We start from the raw sequence: 25,945 nt of genomic DNA, 5'->3' as shown, positions 1-25,945 counted from the left end.
CATTGTAATAAAAAAAAATACTAAAGACATTGGTAAATTTGATTCTTCAAGAGTAATACGAAACTAATATTCCTGATAACAGAACTGATTGAAATGTGGAGTAAAATTTGTATTCCTTGAAGCAGTCCAAAACAATGTGATTGAGATTTTAATACCTCAAAAGTAATCCCAGTAGCTGTGAAGACATTTATCTCATAATAGGGTAAGGCAGTCAGTTCCTTTCCCACAGGAATTTAAAGATCACTGATAGAACCACACTCACAACCACTCACATCTCAACTTTTTGTGAATTGATACCCAAGAGGGTTACAAAAAGTACTATGCACTGCAGAATATCTGTACTGTAGGACCAATGATTCCTATCCAATTTAAAAAAATTATGGGAAATCATTTTTGTAGAGAAAAATTATATCATTCAATAACATGTAAGAATGTATCAGCTTCTTCATACCTACCATTTCACACAGTGTATATTCATAGTGATGTGTTTTACCTGAGGGTGTGGTTTTCCAGAAAATCCACAAACAAAAAATGTTTGCATTCTCCCCACCACCTGAGAGAAAACTGGTTTTGGTGTTTGCTCTTGGGAGATAAATGGTGGTACTAGACTCCATCCCTAGTAATGATGTGGAACAGAAATGGTACTGCTCCTTCTGATTGAAAGGCACAACCATTCTTTTGAGTCCCTTGCCCCTTCTTTAATTGATGTGGGACCCTGTGTGAACTTTATTATATCAGTGTGTAGAAACATAGATTGCAGCCAGCTAAACGAAACTTTCTTTGTCTATGATGTATTGATTTTCCTAACAGAGGGAGGTGTCCTGCGTTGGATTTGACTTTCTGAAATCATCTACGGGGTGGTGTGGGTTAGGGTCCCAGGTATCACACCCTGCAGCCATTTATCAAAAGAGTCCTCCTCTATGAGTAACTGATGGAAAAGAATTTCACACGTTGTACTAGAGTCTCAAAATATGGTATTGTGCAGCCCTTTGGTGTAGGGTAGTGGTTAAAATACCTTCCTGACATGGTGAATTTTGTGGTTTGAATCCTGTCAGATGTTTTATTCAATTAAATGGATTAGACACATCTACCTAATAGTGTGTGGCATCTCCTTTTCTCTAGTGTTGTGGCATGACCCCCATGAGATATGAAAAGCATTGAGGAGCCATTATGATCCATCACCACTGAAATTCCACCTACAACTTTCAGAGATTGGCCTGAAGTACACCCAATGTGCACACATCGGACTCAGCAACATCCCAGAAGTGCTTGCTAGGATTAAGGTCAGGTATTCTTGGAGTGAAGGGGGCTACACAAGCACCCTTATGTGTGTGGAGCGTTCTTCAAATTGTTCTAATACAGTTCAGGAATGATGGGAATGTGCGTAGTCTTGTCTACAATGCAGGTCATCTGCAATGTGCTGTAGTCGAACAAATGAAGGCAAATGGTCAAACAGTTATGGACCGAGGTAGACATTTGGGGCTACTTTTCATCTCACATAGACATCCCCTGCCCAAGAATTCATCCAGTTGCTCTGCCTGCTAGAATGATCCTTGTTTGGCAGATGGGATGTGCCATATCAAGTCCTTTTCAAAATACTCCTGTGACCTCACTAATCTGTGTGCTGTGTGTTAGGCAGTGAGCTGAGTTTCATGTGTGTGACAGTGACTTGTAAACGCTATTAACAAGAATGTGGTTCTGAATAATATCGTTTCACATCATTTGTTGTCCGTAATTGTATTTGTGGGCGATATGCTGTACTGAGGATTCTCTATCCTCTGTGACACTCGGCAGCAGTCGACAGTCACATTTGCCATCAGTACATTGTTGCAGTGGCAGCTGACCAGTTGACTCTGGTGGCAGGAGTTTTCCCTTAAGTATACTCATGTTAAAAGCCAGTGCTTGCCCAACCCATGACATGGAATTTTGAATGTTTGAGGCACTCGCATTGTGTGTGTAGTCAAATCTTTTGATATTGCATGTCATGCCCATCTTGTGCTCAAATGTCACAGATAGCTAGCAAATGGTGTGATGAATCCCAGTCTCATGTCAGATTATTCCTTTTGCCATGGCAGCAGAATGCTATATCTTGAACACAGTAGCTGTACTTAATTCCATTGCTCTTGGGTGTTTTTCTTCCATATTTTAACTTGGATACTTGGATGGATTTAATTTTTTTCTTTTTCCCAATTACAGTAATCATGAAAGACGAACGCATTTGCTTGTGCATTTGTGCATGCCATGATCCTGTTCGGGAAAGGGGGGGGGGGGACGGACTGACAGTAAGCTTGTATCTTTACAAGATGCTTTACAAGATGTATGTCTTTACTGCTGACTTTCTTCAGTGTTTTAATCATATGTTTCCACATTCTCTGTTATACATGTCTAGAGGATATATTTTCATTTTGGTTCTTCAAGTTTCTTTTATCTTTTATGTGTCCAGTTTACTTCACAAATCCTAACTATTGGTGTCGACCAATTTAATGATGTGTATCTTGCATTTTAATTCATCAGACAAGAATATGGTTCATCTTAATGATTCATCAGACACTGAATTATCATTAACCTTAAGGTTAGGTAGGGCTGTTATTATCTGAGTCAAGATGTTATTTTTATACTGACTGTGCACTGTGAGTTGCTGCTCTGTGGCCTTTTCAAAGCAATAATTCTAGCATTTGCTTAAAGTGAATTAACAAAAAAAAGTGGAAACATAATATTGATGAGTGGGTGGGGATTTAAAGTTTAACCACTGCACTACTCATTCTTATCAGTACATGATGTCACATTCACCTATGAACATGTGACATGTTTGACTTGTTTCCTGTCTATTACTTGGGGAAAAAACTCTCTATACACTCGGGTCCAAGTTTTGTTTATTGAACATTTTCTTGGAAGGGCAACAGACAGTTTCCATACTCCTAGATTTCAAGAAAGCATTTGACACAACACCAAACTGCAGACTGCTAACAAAGAACCAAGTGTATGGCATAGGTTCTCAGATACGTGAGTAGCTCAAAGGCTTTTTAAGTGATAGAGCCCAGTACATTGTCCTGGATGGTGGGTGTTCATTAGAGACAAAGGTTTTGGCACAAGTGCCCCAGGGAAGTATGGTAGGATACATCTGATGGATAGGGTGAGCAGCAATTTTGACTGTTTGCTGAAGGCCATCTAGTGTACAAGAAAGTGTGATCTTTTAGCAACTGTAGGAGGATACAGGATGTATCTCTATCTGGTGTGATGAACGGCAGCTTGCTCTAAATATGGAAAAATGTAATGTTGATGCAGGTGAGTAGAAAACACTCCTGTAATTTTTTAATGCAATATTGATGGTGTCCTGCTTGATACAGACATATCTATTAAATATGTAGGTATAATGTTACAAAGAATTGGAACTGAAATTGGCTGTGGCTTCCTCGAAGAAATAAAGTGATTTAACAAAACAGGGGAAAGGTAATATTGATGAACGGATGGGGATTTAAACCTTAAGAACTACGCTAATGTCAGTTTTAGGAAAGAAGAATGGTTGATGTTGGTTTATTGAGAATTAGTATTGGTTATCTTTGAAGGAGAGGTACAGAACACTGATGTGACCCATTCTTGAATACTGTCCATATGTTTGGGAACCTCACCAAGTTGAATTACTGAAATTTATTGAAGCAGTTCAGAGGCATGCTGCTAGTCTTGCTACCTGCAGATTTGATTAACACATGTATTTTGGAAATGCTCTTTAAACTCAAATGGGAGTACTCGGAGGGAAGAGGATACACTTTTTGTGAAATACTGCTGAGAAAATTTAGAGAACAATCATTTGCAACAGATGGCAGAACACTCCCTACTGTCACCAACATATAGCTCGTGTAAGAACCATGAAGACAAGATAGGGGAAATCATTGCTCATACAGAAGAACAATGACAGTCATATTTCCCTTGTGCCATTGGCATGTGGAACAGAAAAGGGATTGACTATAAGTGGTACAAGCTACCCACTAGCATGCACAATATGTTTTTTTTTTGGGAAACATGTATGTAGATGTAGATCCCAGAGCATAGTTCTGAATTGACAGAAATCAAAAGCCTTCACATGTCTAGTGTTATATTCTTGACCATTGCAAATCTGACATCTCAAACAATAATGTTACTGTATGTTGCATCATTGTGGCTATTACGTAATGAGTGCCTTGCTCTGTTGTCAGTGTTTTTGTTTTGAAATGTTAGGTGTAGCAAATCTGGGACAATCAAAAGCACTATGTCTGATTTCTCAGAGAAATAGGCTTACAAAAGTTGCTAAAATATACTTGGTGCAAAGCATATGAGTAGTGCCAGCATTTTGTAAGGAAGGCTGAGTGTGTTCCATTTGCACTGGTCTTCTCCCTAAGGCAGTGTGTGAATTGAGCAGAGATTAGTCCTGTAGCCACAAATTGTATAGTTTCACATGTAACTAGCTCTTCGTTCTGTGTATCATAATTTATGCTTTGCTTTTCTATTTAAATTGTAGTGTTATAATTTTCTCATTTTCCAACATGTTTTCCATATTTTGTTTCAATCCAGTCTTGCAATCCTAATAACACTGTAGTTTTTGGTGAAGATGGTTACAACTTCTAAATTATTTATGTCTGACAACGAAAAAGTTATGTATTACTTAAGGTCAGGTTTTCTGTGCAACATTTATAATGTTTTCTTTGAGGTACTCAGTTTTCATATGCTACCTCATTTCCAGAAAAGCAAGTCTCTGATATTTAAGATTTGGATTAAAGCTGAGACTTCAGGCAAAGAAGAAGATAATATACTTGGACATGTGTCTGTTGACCTAACTGTTCTGCTGTTTGGAATGCCATGGATATCTGGTTGGTTCAACATAACAGATTTCACTGGAAACAACAAAGGGCAAATAAAGGTAAGAGTGCATTTGTTTGGCTGAATGGAGGGAAGAGTACTAGAAGACAAATACGATCACTTATGAGGATGAGGGCGTAAAAGTCCATACATTGAAGTTTGTTAGTTCCAAAGAGTTTTAATATACTTGTTGTGGCTCATTTAAAAAACTGAGTCCTGCAATAAAAAAGAGAGTCCATAACAAACAAATTTGAAGTAGTGTCATGCAATATTAAAAGCTGCGTGGTCCATTTATAGTCCATTATACAGACTAGGCTGAGAAGCAAACCTCTCCTTTCCTCTTTTTTGAAGCACAAGAATGATGCACAAACTGGCGAATGCTACAAAAATTCTGTCAGTTACCATTTCAGATGTGCATGTCTACTGAGACAACAGGGATAGGAGACTCACCAATTCTGTGTTTCTGTATTCAAGCACTCTCATTTTTTGTTCACCCTTTGCATTACAGGCACTTTTGGACACAAATATGTAAGAGTATAAGGGATTATTGAACAGTACTTAAAAAAAGACTATGTCATATAAATTACGCGGTTTGTAGTTCCACAGTTAGAAAACATAGTAACAAACACTATTATTTAGAATTGTATAAGCAGTTGTGAAGTGATTTTGATGTTGCAGTGTATGTATAACTTTTCCTCTCAACAATGATTAAAAACAAATCATTCAAGACTTTTGTATATAATGCTCAAACTCACCCAGTGAATGAAAAATTAAAAATCTAGTTAAGACATGTCAGATAAAATAATATTATTACCAAGAAGCCTGATGGTTTAGTTTATACAAAAATATAATTTCATCTGGTCAGCAAGGGAAGATACCGTAATAGCTTTTAATTGGCATTTTATAGTGTGAACTTGAGTTGTTCTTCAATTTGGTACTTATTATCTTGATTTGTCATATTTAATGGAGTTCTAATTTATTGCCTTTCTGTTGTTTTGGTGAAAATAATTAACTAAAATCGTGTTAAAGGAATATATGTTTCTGGCCTTTATACAGATAGGTATTCAATGGATAAAATGTAGGAAACATGCTGAAAATAGTTCTAGCTGCTCAGAGAACAAATACTATGGAACTAAAATATTTCAACTATTGAAATAAGTAGAAAGGTCCTGCTTTCCAGCAGTGAACTATGGATGGGCAAACCACTTTAAAATTTGAGAAGACTGTAAAATTCATGTAAGTAAGTTTTCATGAACTTTGGAGTAAATAGAATGTATTAAATAATGGCAAATGTCTTATAAGTGCACTTGGGCCCACCCAGGGGGCTCACGGTTCTTTCATGAGATCGTGCGTGCTGCAGATGGGGCCCTGAGCTATTGCAGTCAATTCTTCCTTCCCTGGCTGCATTTCTTTTACCCTGTCCTCCATCCCTATCCTCACTCCTTCCCCGTTGCCCCTCTCCTTCCCCTCTCTCGGTGTTCTGATTTATGTTGACCTGGGAATCCACCTGGTTACCTGTATTGGTTGCAGTTTTGTTCTTTTTGCCTGTTCTTTCATCCTTTTTGGCATTTGGGTGCCCACTTGAGGTTTGACCTACACTTCAAAATTTCCTGTTTTTAGTTTGAGCCATTTGGGGAAGAACTCCCTCCCTACCATCTATGGTGTGCATTCCTCCCCCCTTTCCTTCTCCTCTCCCTTCCCAGCTGTAGCCACCTTCCACCCTGCTAGGTCACCAGCACGTGTAGCCAGCCATGTGGTAGGACTGTTAGGTACCCATATGGCTGAGCCCTCTGACAACACAGGGATCACGCTACTGATACCTGAGCTGTTGCCTCCCCATATATGCCAAGGAGGGGCTGCTTATCTTCTTGGAGCATTGGAACTCCCGGCAACAACTGCCATGCCAGACAGCTCTTGCTCTGGCTGTGTGGCGCCCATGGGGAGAGCCCCTGGTCGGAGTGGGTGAATGCTTGGCACATGAAGCACGTCAAGCTGCAAAAATCTGGCCGTTCTCAAATGGCTGTCTCTTCGAATGGTGAAGGATATTTGAATGCTGCTTTGTATGACTCAGCGATCTTCCTTTCCCTGGCTATGCCATGGGAGGAGGGCCAGCATGCCGTCTTGGGATGAAACCCTATCCCCGTTACCTCGTCTGTACTAGGACGGATGGGGACACATTCACTGCCACAAAGCCGTTGTTTTTCGTGGAAAATATTGAGGACAAGTTTGGTGAAGTGTGGTCTCTTAATAAGATGCGGTCGGGTTCACTGTTGATCAAAGCTTCTTCTGCCACCCAATCCACAGCTCTTCGTGCCTGTGATAGTCTTGGCAATGTTCTGGTGTCTATTACTCCTCACCAATGTCTGAGTATGATCTAGGGAGTGAGTTTTCATAGGGACCTCATCCTGCAAACTGATGAGGAACTCCGGCTAATCTGGAGCGGTGTGGCGTTCATTTTGTTCGACGTGTGCAGAAGGGTTGCAAAGACAACTGCATAGATACTGGCGCCTTCATTCTGGCTTTTGAGGGGGGCACCATCCCACAGAAAGTCAAGGTTATATGCTACATATGTGACGTGAAGCCGTACATCCCTCCACCTATGCGGTGCTTTCGATGCTTGCGTTTTGGGCATATGTCTTCCCACTGTATGGTAGACCCTCTGTGTGATGACTGTGGATGCACGCTCCATGAGGGAAGCTCCTGTGTTCTGCTACCTGCATGTGTCAGTTGTGCTGACTGCCATTCCCTTACTTACCCGATTGCCCACCTTACAAGAGGGAAAAGAGGATACAAGAATGCAAGTCCCTAGATTGCCTGTCTCATGCTGAGGTGCACTAAAAGTATGAGAGACTCCATCCAGTGTCATTATCTTCAACTTTTGCCTCTTGTTACATTATTTCCTCCTCCTACCTCTTCCTTACCCCAGCCCCATCTCACTCTCCTCTCCCCCTCCCCTGCAGTTCCCATGGCCTCCCGTCCAGGAGCTGCTCCCCCTCCCTGGCCAAAGAAGTACCCCCCCTTCTTCAGCACCTGCCGATGATTGGGCTCCCTCCTGGGACCCCTCTCCCCAGTGTCTCTCAGGCCGGAAGACTCCTACCACCACTTGGCCATGAGATGCACCGTCTGTGCACCCTAACGTCGCACACTGTCTTTCGGTTCCTGATCTTGCAGATGCCTGTACTCCCTCTGTGCCCTGCCCTCCTCCACCTATGAAAGAGGAAAAGAAGAAACATAAATCCCAAGGCAAGGCACCCCCTGTGCTCCGGAAGTGCCATCTCCCCCCTCGCAACCTGAGTCTGACGTTTTATTTATGGATGTCACCACATCCTTGTCGGTGATGACTACTAACTGAGAGACATGACCTCCTTTTGGCTTCTTTATGTCTAACTTGGACTCTTGCCACACAGTCATCCAGCGGAATTGCAACGGTTACTATCATCACATACTGGAAGTGTGTCTTGTCTCCTCCTATTGTGTGTTCTGTCTTGTTCTTCAAGAAATGCATTTCTGTGATGGCCACTCTCCAACATTTTGTGGTTATTGGGTGTTCTATCAGAACCGTGCCAACCCCAGGATAGCATCTGGTGGGGTCTGCACTTTGGTTCGCTCTGATGTCATTAGTGACTGGATCCCCCTATGTATAAACTTGGAAGCAATAGTGCTCCGAGTGCAAATGACTCTGGGAATCACCATTTGCAATGTCTACCTTCCTCCAGGTAGGGCACTTCTTTATGCTGAACTGTCTACCTTAATCCAGCTACTCCAGCCCCTGTTCTCCTCCTTGGGGACTTCAACACATACCACACTTGTGGGTGAATTCCACTTCAACGAGTAGGGGTCTCCTAATTGACCAACTTATCATGGACCTCAATTTGTGTCTTCTCAATGATGGTTCCCCTACCCACTTCAGTGCTGCTCATGGCACCTTCTCTGCTATTGATTTCATGATCTCCTCCCCTGCCCTCATGGCTTCCTTACATAAGTCATCCCATGATGACCTTTGTGACAGTGACCAGTTTCCGGTGATGCTATTGTTCCCCTGCTGCCGCCAGGCTGATAGGCCCCCATGTTGGGTATTCCGCAGGGCCAGTTGGCCTTTATATACATCTACTGTACACTTTGATACCTCCCTCTCAAATTCCATTGTTGTAGTTGTGCAAGGTGTGTGTGCCACTATTCTTAATGCTGCTGGCACTGCTGTCCCCCTATCCACAGGTCCCCCTTGTCATCGACTGGTACCACGGTGGACCCAGGATGTCGCTGTTGCTGTCTAGGACTGCTGACAGGTGCTGCAGCGATTCAAGCAACACCCTTCACAGACCAACCTCCTCGCTTTTTAAGTGTCTCCATGCTACCTTATTGAGCGGAGTAAAAAGGAATGCTGCGAGTGCTATATTTCCTCCTTGGGGACGTATGCCTCTGCCTCACAGGTTTGGTCCAAGCTCTGTAGCCTTCTGGGCTGCCAATGACTGTCAACTGTCCAGGGTCTTAACCTCCAAGGTGCTCTTTGCACTGATCCATTGGTTCTTGTGGAACACCTCGCAAAACTCTTTGCAATGGCATCAGCATCCTCTTCCTATCCTACTACCTTTCTCTGGCAGAAGCGCAGAGTTGAACAGACTCCCCCTCTGTTTCATCCTGCACCATGCTGAGCCCTATAATGCACCCTTCACTGAATTGGAATTCTTGCAGGCTCTTACCTCTTCCTGAGACATGGCCCCAGGCCCGGATTCAATCCACAACCAGATGATCCAATACTTGGACGTACCCCAGAGGCAACATGTCCTGTGTCTTCAACTGCATTTGGTTCGCTGGTGCTTTTCCATCACAATGGTGAAACAGTATAGTTATCCCCGTCCTTAAGCCCAGGAACAACCCAACGCCTCTTGGCAGCTACTGCCAAATTACCCTGATGAATATACTTTGTAAACTGCGCGAGAGGATGGTCAGCTTCAGATTATTTGGATACTCGAATCTCAGTGCCTTTTGTCCCCATATCAGTGTGGCTTCTGGGCAGGATGCTCTCCAACTGACCATTTACTCAGATGGGAATCAGCCATCCGATAGGCCTTTACTCACGGCTGGCACCTTGTCGCAGTCTTCTTAGACCTACATAAGGCATACAACATGCCTTGGCACCATCATATTTTAGTTACCCTCTGTGACTGTGGCTTCTGTGGTCCCCTTCTGACTTTTATCCGCGAGCTTTTATCTCACTGTTTTATGGGTTTGAGTTTTCACTTCACTCAGCACCCCTCAGATTAAGGAGAATGGTATCCCACACAGTTTGTGCTAAGTGTCACACTCTTCCTTATTGCCATCAATGGGGATGTGACCTCTGCTGGGCCTCTGATTACCCCAGCATTGTACGTCGACGATTTTTGCATCTGGTGCAGCTCCCACTTGGTAGCATGTGCTGAGCGCCGACTCCAAGGTGCCATCTGATGGGCCTCTGCATGGACCACCTCCCATGGTTTCCAGTTTTCTCCCCCCAAAATGTGGGTTATGCGTTTTTGTCATCGACCTACAGTACACCCGGATCCAGAACTTTATTTAGGTGACCAGCTCCTCGATGTTGTATGGGTCTTATTTTTGATAACAGGCTGACAAGGCTGCCCCACATTCGCCACTTAAAGACTACATGTATGCTGAAGCTTAATGCTCTCCGTCTCCTGGCCCACACATCTTGGGGTGCAGACTGTTCCACTTTTCTCCATCTTTACCGTGCTCTGGTCTTGTTCAGACTAGATTATGGCAGTCGGGTTTATAGCTCAGTAGCTCCTTCCACTTTGAAACTGTTTGACCCTGTCCATCATTGTGGGGTACGTCTGGCGATTGGTGCCTTTCGCACTAGTCCCATTGGTAGTCTCCTCCCCTAAGCGGGGGTTCCCCCTGTACCCATACAACGGAGCAAACTCCTTGTTTCTTATGCAGTTGCCATTCACCAATTCCCTGACCATCCTGTGTACCCTGTGCTCTTTGCCAATGAGGGATGTGTCCCTCCTAACACCCACCCACAGGTGGGACTGCCGGTTGGCATGTGTCTCACTTCCCTCTGTCGGGATCTCCATCTCCAGTCACTGGACTGCACCCTGCGTCTTTCCTCCCATATCCACCCCCTTCCCCCCTTGGATGGTGCCTAGATGCCTAGACCACAGGTTAGGACCAATTTACTCCAGGGTCATAAGATCTCTCTCGCATCTATGGCTTTCCAGCGTTTTATATGTGCCATCCTTGCAGAGGTCCAGGGTGCCACCATCTTTTACACTGATGGTTCTAAGACTATTGATAAGGGGGGATACACTTTCACGTCTCCTGCTGGCTTCGAACATCAATTATTGCTGGGATTATGTAGTGTGTTCAGAGCACAGCTTCTAATCATTCACAGGGCCCTCCTTTTTGTATCTCAGGCCTCACTGCACAGTGTTTTAATTTGTTGAGACTCAATGAGCAGCCCACAGGCTATCGACCTATGCTACTCTCATCACTCTTTGGTCTCTGCTATCCATGACCTCCTCTCTGCCCTTAAGGGTGCCGCCTGTTCAGTTGTCTTTCTCTGGGTCCCAAGTCATGTGGGCATCCTAGGGAATGAACTGGCTGACAGTTTGGCTAGAGAAGCAGATACTTACCACCCATTTCCTTTCATGATTCCAGGGAGTCTACTGCAGTTTGGTGCTCTTCCTTCTGCTCCTCTTGCAAGGAGTCCACTGTTTTATGCTGTTTACTCATTGATCATACCCAGCCCACCCATCGTTTCCACCTACGTAATGATCCATCCTCACAATGTGGTTGTGGAGCCAGAATGACAATATCCCACATATTGGTGGAATCTCCCCTTCTTTCGGCCCTTCATTTTAAATATAGTCTTCCTAATTTCTTAAATTTAATATTAGCAGACAATCCAAGGATGGTTGAATTGGTCCTCAGTTTCCTCCATGAAAGTGGTTTTTATTTCCAGATATAAGGATCCACTTTATTCTTGGAGCAGGGGCAGATTGGTTGTCGTTGGGACTTCTTTTCCACTCTTCTCGGTCTGTGACCCCATGACCGCCTCCTTTTTTCCAGTTTTTAGATTTGGTCTCACCTTTTATGCCTTTACTGTGTGTGTTTCATGTTCATTATTTTATAATTTGATTCCCCTGACTGGATCTGTCTACTTTTAGCGGATCCTCTTTCTTCTGTGACTAACTTTGGAATTACGGGACTGATGACCTCGCCGTTTGGTCCCATAACCCCTCTTAATTAATCAATCAATCAAGTGCACTTGGGAGGTGAGAATCTAAGAATTATAGTCAAGAGAACTTGCGATATGCAAGATATGAATAGAGAGTAACAGTGAAATATAACTATCTTACTATTCTGTCTAATAAAGAGGGAGAAAATTTCTACTATCAAGTGGCAGCAGATACAGATATAAACAGGAGATTACATAAACCCTATCTTTTGAAACTTGATTTTCTGGCAAAAAGGACTATGCAGGAATTAAATGAAAAGTCATTTTGGATGGAAGGTCGTAGGAGACATGGTAGAACAGGATGTGAAGAATATTAATAGTTGAAATACTTTGCATATCTTGCTTTTCTCCTAGCCCTCAAACAAGAGAGCTACAGTTCCAAAAATTAAATATTTTTATATCCTTCCTTCACACTTTCTTAGAAGGATTCAGAGCCTGCAGAAACTAACAATTTAGAATATTTTGTTTTAAAGATTTAAGTTTATTGGGAGATTGTAAACTGTTATGCAAGTCAGTATCTTATAAATTCGTCTAATTCCATTTTCTTTCTTTCATTTGCTATGATTATCTCATCCCTTCATTTTTCCATACTAGTAGTCCTGCTTCATTATTTTTACCCAGGGAACTAGATGCTACTGCTAATCTATTTGAAACTGTTTAACACCTTTTGAGAAAATTCTTTAGTTTTAGGATGATATTATTAGTGAATGTTTACAAATAAGTAGTTGTCAGTTTTGTGCATCTGTTAAGTTGTATAATAATGTAGTGTAAGCTGACTGGACAAAATATTGGTCACACCCTTAAAATAATGCATTGATTTCTTCGGACCACTGCAGATCTTGTAGAACTGGCACCTGATGGGCAACTGTCCCTCCACAACTCACCTTAATCACGGAAGTGAGGTGGTGCAAATGTGTCAGATGTTTATATGGAATCAGCACTCCATCTTCAGGCCATGAGTGGCCTACCGGGACCATCCAACCGCCGTGTCATCCTCCGAGGAGGATGCGGATAGGAGGGGCGTGGGGTCAGCACACCGCTCTCCCGGTCGTTATGATGGTATTCATCGAAGCCGCTACTATTTGGTCAAGTAGCTCCTCAATTGGCATCACGAGGCTGAGTGCACCCCGAAAAATGGCAACAATGCATGGCGGCTGGATGGTCACCCATCCAAGTGCCGGCCACGCCCAACAGGACTTAACTTCAGTGATCTCACCGGAACCGGTGTATCCACTGCGGCAAGGCCATTGCCTTATATGGAATCAGCATAGTAAAATTCACTAGTGTTGAAAAGTTAAGCATAAGCACAAAAACACGACAGTGAAAAGAGAAAGGTGAGTAATCACCCGTCACTGTAAATATTTACGTACGAATACTACTTGTTCGCTCTGTACAGGAAAGGAGTACTCTGTGCTGTGAGTAGTAGTATAACTGAAAGGAAATCACAAACTGCGTGTAATCTCAGTCTTATTTGTCCATGCATAGTGAACAGAGAGTAGTCTCTTGGTGAAGTTGACAACATAATACCACAAAGGTGCCATTTGGATCCTGTTTTGCAGGGTAGAATTCTTGGCTACCTGGAATAGGCCAGACAAAGCCAAAGTCTCAGTATCCTTGGATGTGCCACAGAATGTCATTTTGAGGCTTTGGAAATTGTTTTGAGACCCAGGAGATGTCCGCCATAGGCTGGTACGAGGTCAACCAAAAATAACCAACCTACGGCAGGATCGATATTTGGCCAAACTGCCCAAAGAAATTGGAGTACATCTGCAAGACAGTTGGCTGCAGAGCTTGCAGCTGTCTCGGAAGTTACTGTTTCCCAACAAACCGTGTATCAGAGACAGAACAACACGGCTGTTTGCCGTATGTCCGTCCGTGCGCATTCTGCTCACTCCAGCACAGAGATGGACCCATGTATTGTGGAGTCAACAACATCAAAATTGGACCATGAATGAGTGGAGGAATGTGTTCTTCATAAAGGAATTCTGCTTCAGTTGGAAAAATAATTCTTGTTTCATATTACTCTGGAGATAACCTGGTAGCCAGTACAACACCAGGAACATCATGGAAAGATACCTGTTTGGTGGTGATGGTTTCATGGTGTGGAGAGACATCATGCTGAAAGGCTATATGGAGCTGCACATCTTTGTTGGGAGTTGGACGAATATTGTAAACATTTTGAGGTAGAGAGATGAGGTACTGCTACCACATGTCGCCGTTTCAGAGCTGCAGTTGGTCCAGACTAAGTCTTCATGGACGACAACACCAGTCTGCATTGAGCTGCTCTGGTGAATGAACTTGTTGAATGTAAAGGTATCTGTCATGTGGATTGGCCAGCAATGTCCCAGTATTTGAATCGTATAGAACATGCCTGGGATGCATCAGAGAGGTGAATTGCATTCAGTCTCACCGAAGACACTTCCTGACCTCTGCACCACTCTTGCTGAGGAATAGGATCGACTGCCAAAAGAGCTCTTGAACCATCTCATAGAGAGCATGCCATGTTGTACGTTGCTGTGCAGCATATTTGGTTGTTAGGGAGAGCCATATCCCCTGTTGGCAGCTCATTTTACTGTGGAAGAGATTTCCTAGTTGTGTTATTTTCTTACAAATATGTATCTTAGCTATCAGATCATTTCTAAGATTATGTTTCATGCACTGTGGAAGCCAATTGTCATATGATTAAGCTGTAGCTTGTTCATTAATCCATCTGTTACCCTGATTAAGGTATATGTCCTCCTTTCATGATTACACTTAACTTTAGGACACTAGTGTAGGCTGACATGCAGAGGTGACAGAATTGAGGTATTGTGATGAATGTGTCCATGACCACACCATGAAGAAGTAATGAAGTCATCAAATTTTGTGGTGTAGCAATGTCGACACCCCACCTTCTCCCACCCATGAACCATGAACCATGGACCTTGCCACAGTGGGATGAACTGCATGCCCCAGCAATACATAATGCCATACTGTAGGTGCAGCATAAAGAATTTAACAAAAAGGTAAACAATAAGGAGATGGGGTGTGGACAAGTGGAAAGTACTAGATAGAGGTGGTTGTTTGTTAGGCAATGTAGATCTGAAGCAGGGGAAAAGGATACAGTAGAAAACAAATCAGTAGCTTTGAAAAGTGAAAAGAGGAAAGGAGTAGAGGATCACATAGGTAAAAAGACAATGTCTAGTGGCAATCCATGGGATAACTCCAGAAACATTGAATTTAATTGGCGAAAGAGAAAATATGAAAGTGCAGCAATTGAAGCATGTGAAAGGGAATACAGACATCTAAAACAGTGAGATTGACAGAAAGTGAAAATGGCTATGTAACAAAGACAGGAGCACAAGAGCAAGGCTGTAGAAGTACGCATAATTAGGGAAAATATAGACGCTGAGAAGCAAGTGTATGAATATCAAGAGCTCAGATGTTAAGTCAGAACTGAGCAAAGAAGGAAAAGCTGAAAGGTGGATGGAATATATATCAAGGGTCTATATATAAGGGGAGCAGACTTCAAGACAATATTACAAATAGAGAGGAAGAAGTAGGTGAAGATAAGATAGAAGATATGCTACTGTGAGAAGAATTTGTCAGAGCACTGGAAGACGTAAGTGGAAACAAGGCTTCTGGAGTAGATAACATTTCCTCAGAATAATCGAGATCTTCAGAAGAGCCAGCTGTGACAAAATTATTCCACCTGGTGTGCAAGATATTTGAGGCTAGTGAAATACCCTCAGACTTAAGGAAGAATGTAAGAAATCCAATTTTAAACAATATTGATGGTAATTATTAATAGAAGAATGGAAAAATTGATAGAGGCCAACATTGGGGTAGATCAGTTTGACTTCCAGAAAAATGTAAGAACACATGAGCTAGTACCAACCCTACGACTTATCTTAGAAGATTGATTAAAGCATTAAAGAAAGGCAAGCTACATTTACAGCATTTGTAGGTTTAGAGAAAGCATTTAACAATGTTGGCTTGAGTACCTTCGTGAAATTTGGAAGTTAGCAGATGAAAAATAAAAAGTTAGCAGATGAAAAATAAAAAGTTAGCAGATGAAAAATAAAAAGTTAGCAGATGAAAAATAAAAAGTTAGCAGATGAAAAATAAAAACTTAGCAGATGAAAAATAAAGGTACAGAAAGATTATTTACAGCTTGTACAGAAAGCAGACTGCAGTTATAAGAGTGTTAAGGACAAGAAAAGGAGACTGATGGAAGTGATACGGGGTTGTAGCATATCTCTGATGTTTTTCAGTCTGTACGCTGAGGAACTGTGAAGCAAACCAAGTAGAAAATTGAAAAGGGATTAAAGTTCAGGGAGAATAAATACGAAGGTTTGTTGATGACACTGTCATTTTGTCAGAGATGGCAAAAGGACTTAGAAGAGTAGTTGAACAGAATGGAAGAGATTATAAAATGAACAGCAGTAAAAGTAAAACAAGGGTAATGGAATGTTGCTGAAGTAAATAGGGTGATGCCAAGGGAATTAATAAGGAATTGAGTCACTAATAGTAGTAGGTGAGTTTTGTTGTTTCGGGAACAAAATAAGTGATGTTGGCTGAAATAGGGAAGATATAAATGTGGACTGGCGATAGAAAAGAAATGAATCTCTGAAAAAGAAATATGTTAACACTGGATATAAATTTAAATATCAGGAACTCTTTCTGGATGTGTTTGGAGTATAGTATTGTGTGGAAGTGAAAGGCAAATGGTAGGCAATTCAGACAAGGGAAAGGTAAAACATTTTGAAATATGGTGCTATAAAAAAAATGCTGAAGATTAGACAGGTTGATTGAATAACAAGTGGCGAGGTACTGAAGTGAAGACATTTGTGACACATTACTAAAAGAAGGGGTTAGTTGATAGGACACATCCTGAGGCATCGAGGAATTATCGATTTGGTAATGTAAGGAAGTGTGAGGGGTAAAAATTGAAGAGGAAGATCAAGGTTTGAACAAAGTAATCAAGTTCAAATGGTTGTGAGTTGCGGTAGTTATGCAGAGACAAAGACGCTTGCACAGGGTAGACTAGCATGGAAAGCTGCATCAAACCAGCCTTCAGAATGACAAGGACACCACCACGACCACCACCACCACCACCACCACCACCACCACCACCACCACCAACAACAACAACAGTACAACACAACACAACACAACAGCAGCAGCAACAGCAGCAATGTGGACTGCGCAATTTGTCTACAAGGAATGGTGTACCATTTTCAACCATGTGGCGCCTCATAAGAACAGTGGTCTTAAGAGGTTCTAACTGACATGAAGCGAAGATAAGTGTCACACCTTGTCAGTGTATGCAGGTGTATGTCAAGCAGTTTCAGGGTGAACATTGTGAAGTGAATTGCATGCAATGGACATTTGGACTTGGAGTTGTGACTGGACATTGGCAGGCTAGAGGCATGTAATGTGATCTGATTATTTGTGCTTTTGTCCCTTTTCAAATGATGCAAGGTGTCAAGTGCACTGATGACCCAATAGACACTTAACCTTCAGTGTGTTTGGATGGTGTAGTTCTGCATGGAGGTGGTTCTCTGATGTTTGGATGCGTTTCTCTTACCATGACTTTGGTCCACCCATTCAGGTTACTGAGAACCAGGATATTTATTTCAACATTATTGGTGTCCAAGTGTGGCTTTTCTATATCTTCATGATGAGAGTGCTGTTGACACTCCCAACTGCCAAGATGATGACAACCATGTTCACAGGACTGCATGCATGTATTCCTGGTTTGATTCCTTCATCAATGCTAGAGGAGGTGCTACATGGTGATGTCTTCTGGGAGTGACTAATTTTTTGTCCAGTGTGCTTAATCTGATTAAACTTTTAAAATCATTTTATAAAATAGAATTTGCCTTCACTGTATTCAATTTTTACTACAGATCAACATCACACCACTTGAAAGTCTGACCAGATTCAGCATTCAACAGCTGTCCGAAGATTATCAGAAACTGCCACTATTACAACAAGCAGCGTCATTGTTTGATACCGCAGGCATAAAACATAATAAGAGTAAGATGGAAACGAACAGTATATCATCAGTGGATCATTCTCTTGAGGGTATCCACTGCCCTGCTGCATCTGGCTCTGCAATACCTGCCCTTGACGATTTTGGAGACATCTCCTCATTTCTTTCAAGTGCACTTAAGTGAGTTTCTGGTTATTATATGATTTAATGATAAAAGTTTTCCAAGGTATCTGCAACCATAATTTCATCCACATGAAGTTATTTAATTTAGAAAGTCAGGTAATTTAATTATGAAAGTGAATAATATATACATAATCAATGATGGAATTTTCAGATCTCATTAGTTCCCCAAGGATGTTTAGTATTATGTAGTTAGTTTTAATTTTGTTTGAAATCTAAAACATCAAACATCATTATTATATTGGTTTCTTGGACAAGCATTTGGGATGCATATAAAAATTGTGAACAGTTCATACACGGTGTTATGGAATCTATACATATTTTCGACAGAGATGGGAGAAATTTGAAGTTTAATGTTCCATTAACTCACTCATTAGCATTAGAAAATTAATTGGGTCATATTTATATGGCTGAGGGTGCCACACTGGCAATTGCTGTACGTGATTTAAGAATGCAGTACCTAAGCCATAATGGACAGCTGGGGATTTGAATCTTGCTCATCCTGAGTATGAGTACGGTTAAGACAACTTGACAAGCTCCGATTGTGGTACAGTCAGAAAAGAGTGCATTTCTGTTGGCAGATTGTGATTCATATTTTGGAGTGTTTTTAAACCTGGATGCAACAGTGACAAAAAAGAGGTGCACCTATCAGTGATTAAGCATTTATATTGAACTGTGGAAAGTTGTTGAGAGTGTGGTCAGATAAGGTTCTGTATGTTTGTCAGAGGATGCCAACCTGCTCAAAATGGCAGCACAGTTTATGCTCATACAAAGACAGAAATAAAATGTTCTGTCAGTCAAGATTGCACATTTCTGTTTGCAGTAGAGTTCACACTTGCTCCTATTGAATGAATTGCTCAGGCATGACTCATGACCATTGTTCACATTTTCAATTGTGCTATTACTCTTCTCGTAAATTACTGTCAGCAGAATTAAAGTTGTGAAGAACAGTTTTGTGTTGTGTCTAGATAGCTCAATTGGTAAAAGCATTGCTTTTGAAAAAGAAAGGTTCCGGTCGTATTCCAGGCACACAGTTTTGTCAAGAAAGAATGTGGATAGAGATAGGATGAGGATAGTATACTGTGAGGATAATTTGACAAAGTATTGAGGGACTATACAAGCTAGCTGGAGAGGAAAATATTCATTCGGAACTATGAGATCTTTGGAAAAACAAACCATGATGAAACTTTCACATGGTACGTGAAATATAGGAGACAGACAAACTACTCTCAGACTTTAAGACAAACCCAATAATGTCAGTACCAAGGAAGACAGGCACTAAGAGGCATGAGTATTCCAAATATCCATTTAATAAATCATGGTTGGAAAATACAGACATGAATTATGTGCAGAAGTGGCTCCTAGCTAACCTGGTGGAAAATCATTAGTGACTTATTTCAGTGTTTTGTGGATCATAATTCTTATCTCTCACTATGATGTGGAACAAGTGAGTTTTACAGTGATAGGACATATTCTAAGTGGAAAATGTGGCAACTTGCTGACCATTTACTTGATTTCTTAAGTGATTTTGTGATGTGGTTACAGTAATTTATACAGGGTTATTAGTGCAGTGGAATTACAATTTTACATTCTCCAATTTTACATTTTTTGTGATTCTATGCCATAAATTTGTAACCTCTAACCCATAAGATCAATGCTAAAAATTCACCGATTTTATGTTTCTTCCTAGTAAGGTTTACCTTATTTCTACATTCTTACTCGATGTCTCTCTTGACTTCATCCTGTTCCTGCCATTGACATTTGATGTGACTAAATGAGTTATAAGTGGCACAAAAGAAAGATGATTTGTACCACTAGTGGTGGCGGAGTTGGGGGAATATTTAGGCTGTTGTTGAGAGGGGAGACACAAGAGAGGATGTTGATGCAATCCATGATTGGTGTTGCCAACACAACTTACAACATTTGGCTTCATTCCGCAATTGTGATGCAACTAGGTTGTGGCATTTTCTTGTGACACTTATAACTGAAATCTTGTCTTTTGCATGTACTTCTGGCATACTGTATTCAATAACAATATTGATCGTAAACTTTTTAAATTCAAATGCTAGAGTCTCAAAAAATTTGCTTGCTCAGCTTCAAGAAAATGTTGACCATTTCTGAGCTCTTATTGGCTGGTGACTTGTTGCATCACCCAACAGCCAGTGCAGCCACCATACCACACTAACACATGTAAAATGAACTTGCCTGCTAGATGTGTGGTAAGAGATAGTGGCCCTTTGATGGCAGGAGTGCAGGTAGCAGTGGTAGCATTTTGGGAAGTGCTGAAAATATACTTTTCATACAGATCGTGCTATGGCAGAGACATCGCACAGAAATAGAACAAGGGTTTTAAAGACTTTTTTGGTCAAATGTGACATGATACTGTTGCAACTACTACACACACTACACATGTATGTACTTTGCACCACACACTGTAGATCATAAAGATTGGCGGCAGTGATAGGCATGAAGCAAAACTGTAGCGGCTGAGCTTTCCTTAAATTTACATTTTACACGGTGTAGAGAAATTCACTGTGTCGACTTCTAATAAGCTTGTAATGTCAATTGTGGGAGTAAACTCATTTTTTCACATCCCTGTTTCTCTCATCAAGAGAAACACATAGCCCACATCTTGGATTCCAATCCCTTTCAGTGTATTTCACAGTTTTTGGTTTAATTCACCATGTTCATAAATTTTTGCTTTTTTTCTGGATGAGCACAAAGGAAAGATCTCTTAAAAACGCATGTTTTGCCATATAATTTGTGGTTATAACGTGTTGGAAAATAGCTTGATTACCTTGTACCCAAATAGCAATTTCAATTTTTGGGAAATTTTTTCTTGCTGTTAACAACTGTGATTTTTTAAGATCTGATAAAATTCATTACCACAAATTATTGTATAAACTCTGTATTGTACATTTAATTTCCTTCATTTTTACAGATTTTATAAAATGTAGTGGAGAGAATTTCAATTTGTAATCATATATGCCAATTACAAATGTTTTTGCTTCTATTCTGGAGATTTGAACGTTTTCTGTGATTTTGCTTTTTCTTCGATTTTGCGTTTTTTAAGTCTGGACCGCATGAAAACATAGAAAAGGGGTTTCGCTGTAAGTACCTCCGGGGTTTCAGAAGCCAACTATGCAGAAACTACAAGACATACAGAAAATAGACACATATCAGTGGATAGGCCCTGCAAGTTTTTAATGCAGGTGCTTATTTTGGGCACTATTTGTGATGTGACAGATCTCAACACAATCCCAGATGTGTCCCAACATATCATGTTGTTTATGGTTTTCTGCAGTTCTCGCTTGCATGTGTCGTTGATTTCTTCGGGCTCCCGGTAGATGATTTCTAGCTCATTTTCTTTGCACCTCCTAGCAGCCAGGTTCAGATAACCTGTTGTGTCACCCATGGATTGTTTTATCTTTCATAGCTTTTACCTGTTATTTGTTATGAAGTAATCACTGAACCGACAGATTTAGCAAATTCAAGGGCACAAAGTGCATGAATTAGTCCATTATATGCCATGCCATTATGTGCCGTGTTCAAACACGCCTGCCACCTAGCGATAGGCTCTGCAACTATGCCACAGTGTGTATTACGAATCAAAACTTGTAGAGATGTTCTACCCACAGAAATTTTTCATTTTTCTGTATGTCTTCTAGTGTTCATGCATTCGTCTTCTGAAACCCTGTAAGTTTTTTCCGTACATGAATCAGTATTTGAACAATAATGATTATTGAAGTTTTCAAATGAATCTGGTCAATGTAGTTCCCATTCATGTTGTTAAATTATTATTATTTTTTTATGTAAGCAATAAAATGTTTTAATGGGAATACTGAAAAACCCCACATGTCCATTTTTTGACAAAACTGAGTTTTGAACTGAAACTATGATTTAGAGAAACACCATATGTTGTGGATTTTCTGTGTTGTTATGTAGCCATTGTATCACCTAAACTGAAGAGAAACTCTCAGATGTACAAAAGGTATGGGCTTTTTCAAAATTTATGTTGTCAGCACTGTTTTGAATTGAGAGAATGATCAGTATGTGCTTGTAAATGACAAGAAACTGCATGACGTGTAGCAATTTTTACCATTCCTGCCAATAGAAGAAATTACCCAGAACTTCTACACTGGCATACACAATTGGTCAACATGTGTCGAGGAATTAATCATGTATGGATGATAATTGCAAAGTGTGTGGAAAATAGGCTTGATTTGTTTGATTTTTGCCCATATTAGCAATAAAGTATGAGTTAAATGATAATTTATACTTATTTATTACAAAATATCGAGAAACTCCACATGTTCACTAAATAAATTTTAACTTAACACTAAAAAAATGTGGAATGGCTGTCTACAGTCCATTGACATTATTCCTTCTAGGGTCATATTAAGGAAAAATGAGCAGAAAACTGGAATTTCAGTGTAATTTTAAGATCTAGAATGTTTTTTTTGCATCTCCTGAAGAGTTTAGTGTTTTGGAAATGTGGGGTTTTTCAGTATTCCCATTCATTTTTGACCTCACATACAGAGTGACACATTCTACATTGACACACATTTTTTTTTAAGTTAAAGACGGTGATGATGTGTTGGAAATCAGTTCTTAAGAATGTGCTGTGGCTATTTGGAAATGCGGATTGTACATATTTTCCAAAATGTCTGAAATCGTAATTTCTATTTTTATTTACAGAAACAAGCTGCTTGAACTGGACGAAATAACACAAAGACTTAAGCATCGTTTAAATTCTGTCACGCAGGAGGTAGAAGAAGAAGATTTATCCGTAGATCCTGAATTTGATATGGATGATATTGCAGGGGATGAATGTTCATCATGGAATACAGAAGATCAGACTGTTGTACCAGGAAATGTTCTGGAGCCACAGAAACACTGTGAAACACAAACATCTGGTGTGACAGGGGAAAGAAATAAGTTAATTGAAAAACCCCAGCATTTTAACAATGAGAATGAGATGGTGGCATATGAGAAAGAAACTTTGCATATACAGAAAGACAATCTTACTCTAGAAAATGGTCAAAGAAACAAGTTAGATGGAGATTACAGTAAAACAGTCGACAAGTTGGCTACACTGACAATAGACAAGACCGGCCAAGATGAAATCTGTCGTAATGATTTTGATTCTCTAAGCAGTTATTTTAAGGACATTGCAAGTAAAGATCTTGAATTAGAAAATGTGTTTAATCCATTGTTATTCCAGCAGTTGTTGAACTGTTCTAATCCACAACCGTTGGTCCAACAAGGAACACACAGATCCAGAGAAAATCTGTGCAGTTCCCAAGTTGGTGATGAGTTCATTTCAAATGTAAATGAAAATATTTATAAGAACCTTCATACCAGTGATGAACAAAAGGCAACAGACAACATCAGAAGGAACACACACAACAGTGAAAGAATGAACTTTAGTCCTTCTCTGGAATCCTGCTTAGAAAATACCCATAACACAGAACATGATGTTAGAGAAAAGTCAGTCATGTGTAATGCAGGTTCAGATTCAATAACTTGTGCCACAAGGAAGAGTGTCAGCTGTGAAACTCTGCTTTCAAGCAGTGAGAATCTGACAGAGGTGAAAGCTGTCAGTGAAAGTGAATTTATAACAAATAATTTTAGCAGCTCTTTTCCATCAGAATTTTTTTCAGTTATGAATACTCAAGACATTGAGGATGGAAGAGTGCTGGGAGAAGACAGTGTGACAAAACCATGCAATTCCTTAAATGTTCTTCACACTATGAGAAATAAAGGGAGTTTCTTAGAAGAATCAAATTCTTCTGTTTTACAAATTCAGAGGTTGGCTCCAGAAGGTGGGAATCCATCTGAGAACTCTTCACATAGTCGGCAGACTAATACTTCTGATAATCGTATCTGAAGCAGTAAAGTAATGTCTCTAATGTGAATAATAACGTTTTAATTCTGAGTAAGCATGTTACTCAGTTTCTGTGCTTTTGTACTTTTCATACAGTTGTTACTTTTTTTATCTACCTTGTGTAAAGTATTGCCACATAGTACGTAAGTGGCTGGGGAGTCTTTTGCCCACCAAATGAGAATGAAGTGAACATGTAACTAGGCTCACAAAAACTGGGAACTTGTGAGGCTGTTACTTTATTCCTTTTATCTCAAATCATGAAATGCTGAGGACTTGATAACTGCAATTACTTGTTATAAGTTAGTAAGAACTCTTCCAGTGTCACCAAATGTGGTGTTCAGAAAGGAAAGTGAAACTGATTCTTAACATTGTTAGAATTAAATGACATACTTTTGAAAGTGATGTACTGTAGAACAGTGATGTTATAAGTTACCGGAGGTAATTTTTCTTCCTTTGATGAAAAGGAAGTTAGCAATGAGATGCTATTCAAATGCAGTTCGATGTGCTAATACTCACAGAGCACTCTCAGTGCACTGCAAGAAACCAGTACAATTTCGAAATATTACTTTCTTGTATGTTGCCTTTTTGGTGCTACTTCAAAGTATATTTTTATATAATTTTATAAATGGCTTTCAAAAGACTGTCAGCAGTTCTGACAAAATAAAGTACGCATTAGTGCCTCTGTTTAAACTGCAAAGAATATTTTACATACAATTTAAAATTAAATTGTGTAAGGTCATTGAGACTTTCTTTTTTTATTTTGGTGACAATTACTTCTTGTTAACAGTTTTCAGCCATAAATCCCCCCTGCCCCCCCTCCAAATATTGTAAAGGCCATAAGTAATAAAAATGCTGGAACAGTTTGATTTATCAAAATAGTGTGTCATGGAAAATATGAAAACAGTGTGGTTAATGGAAAACTGGTGTCTGTAGAAGCAAAATTACCGACACCCCATTTACTATTGTAAGCTCTGAGTACAAAAAAATGTTAATGTCATTGGTTGTACACACACTGTGAAAGAAATGAAATGTCATAACCCACAGAAACTTCCATTACTTAAGAGCATTTCTGTTTCTTGTATGTATTTATTTGTATATACATTCTGTTAATAGAGTATTTACAAAAAACATTTAGATGACAAAGTTTTCGCTTAACTGTAATGTGTAAATGTATTCTATTTTTGAGGAATTATGAGTAGTTATATTGTAGTGTCAAAATACATTGGATGAAATTTTAACCCCTTGATGATGGTAACAGGTTTACAAGTTTCTTGTTTATACTACATTCCGTCATACTGATGACAGAAAACTGGCCCATTTCAAAGTGCCACAATGGAGCTTCTTTATAAAACCTGTTGTTTTAGTACTGATCTTATACTGTAGTGCAGCATGTGTATAGTGTGTATTAATTTAAGATTTTTCCAGCATCTTCAGCAAATGACAACAGTCTCTTGGGACAAATTAGTCTAGTTATTTCTGGAATATTGCCTATACTGTAAACTTTGTGTGTAATTTATAGCAGCTTCATTCTTTGTAAATAGCTCATCAAAATGTAATAATATTTTAATGACTGTTATGCTCCAAAAAACCTTTTGTATCTTTTTCTGACCTTACTTCAGAATAATGTTGAAGATTCAATAAAATTATACAAAAAATTTGGCATTTTATCCTTGGTACTTAAAATACAAATAGCACAATGAAAGGCTGCTGTATGCTGAAGACAGAATCACATTGCATTTTTATAAATATTTAGTATGAAAGGAAGCAGGTTAGGTCTTAGGAATTCTGTATGTAAACTCAAAATGTATATTTACTGATAAGTATCTGCTGGTTA

The 25,945-nt window shown here is 40.0% G+C and overlaps 1 protein-coding gene across 1 annotated transcript in view; it reads left to right on the top strand.

Moving 5' to 3' along the window:
* Positions 1 to 25,714, top strand: part of LOC126473344 (C2 domain-containing protein 3-like) — a 62,675-nt gene extending 36,961 nt beyond the window's left edge. The window contains exons 10-12 of the mRNA XM_050100340.1: positions 4,718 to 4,894; positions 17,959 to 18,224; positions 22,923 to 25,714. Coding sequence (XP_049956297.1) covers positions 4,718 to 4,894; positions 17,959 to 18,224; positions 22,923 to 24,114 — 1,635 coding nt within the window. The 3' untranslated portion in view covers positions 24,115 to 25,714. The remainder of the gene's footprint in view (positions 1 to 4,717; positions 4,895 to 17,958; positions 18,225 to 22,922) is intronic.
* The last annotated feature ends 231 nt before the right edge of the window (positions 25,715 to 25,945 follow it).

Source organism: Schistocerca serialis, chromosome 4 (genome assembly GCF_023864345.2).
Source record: "Schistocerca serialis cubense isolate TAMUIC-IGC-003099 chromosome 4, iqSchSeri2.2, whole genome shotgun sequence".
Classification (NCBI taxonomy): domain Eukaryota; kingdom Metazoa; phylum Arthropoda; class Insecta; order Orthoptera; family Acrididae; genus Schistocerca; species Schistocerca serialis.
This window is presented reverse-complemented; position numbering and strand designations above follow the sequence as displayed.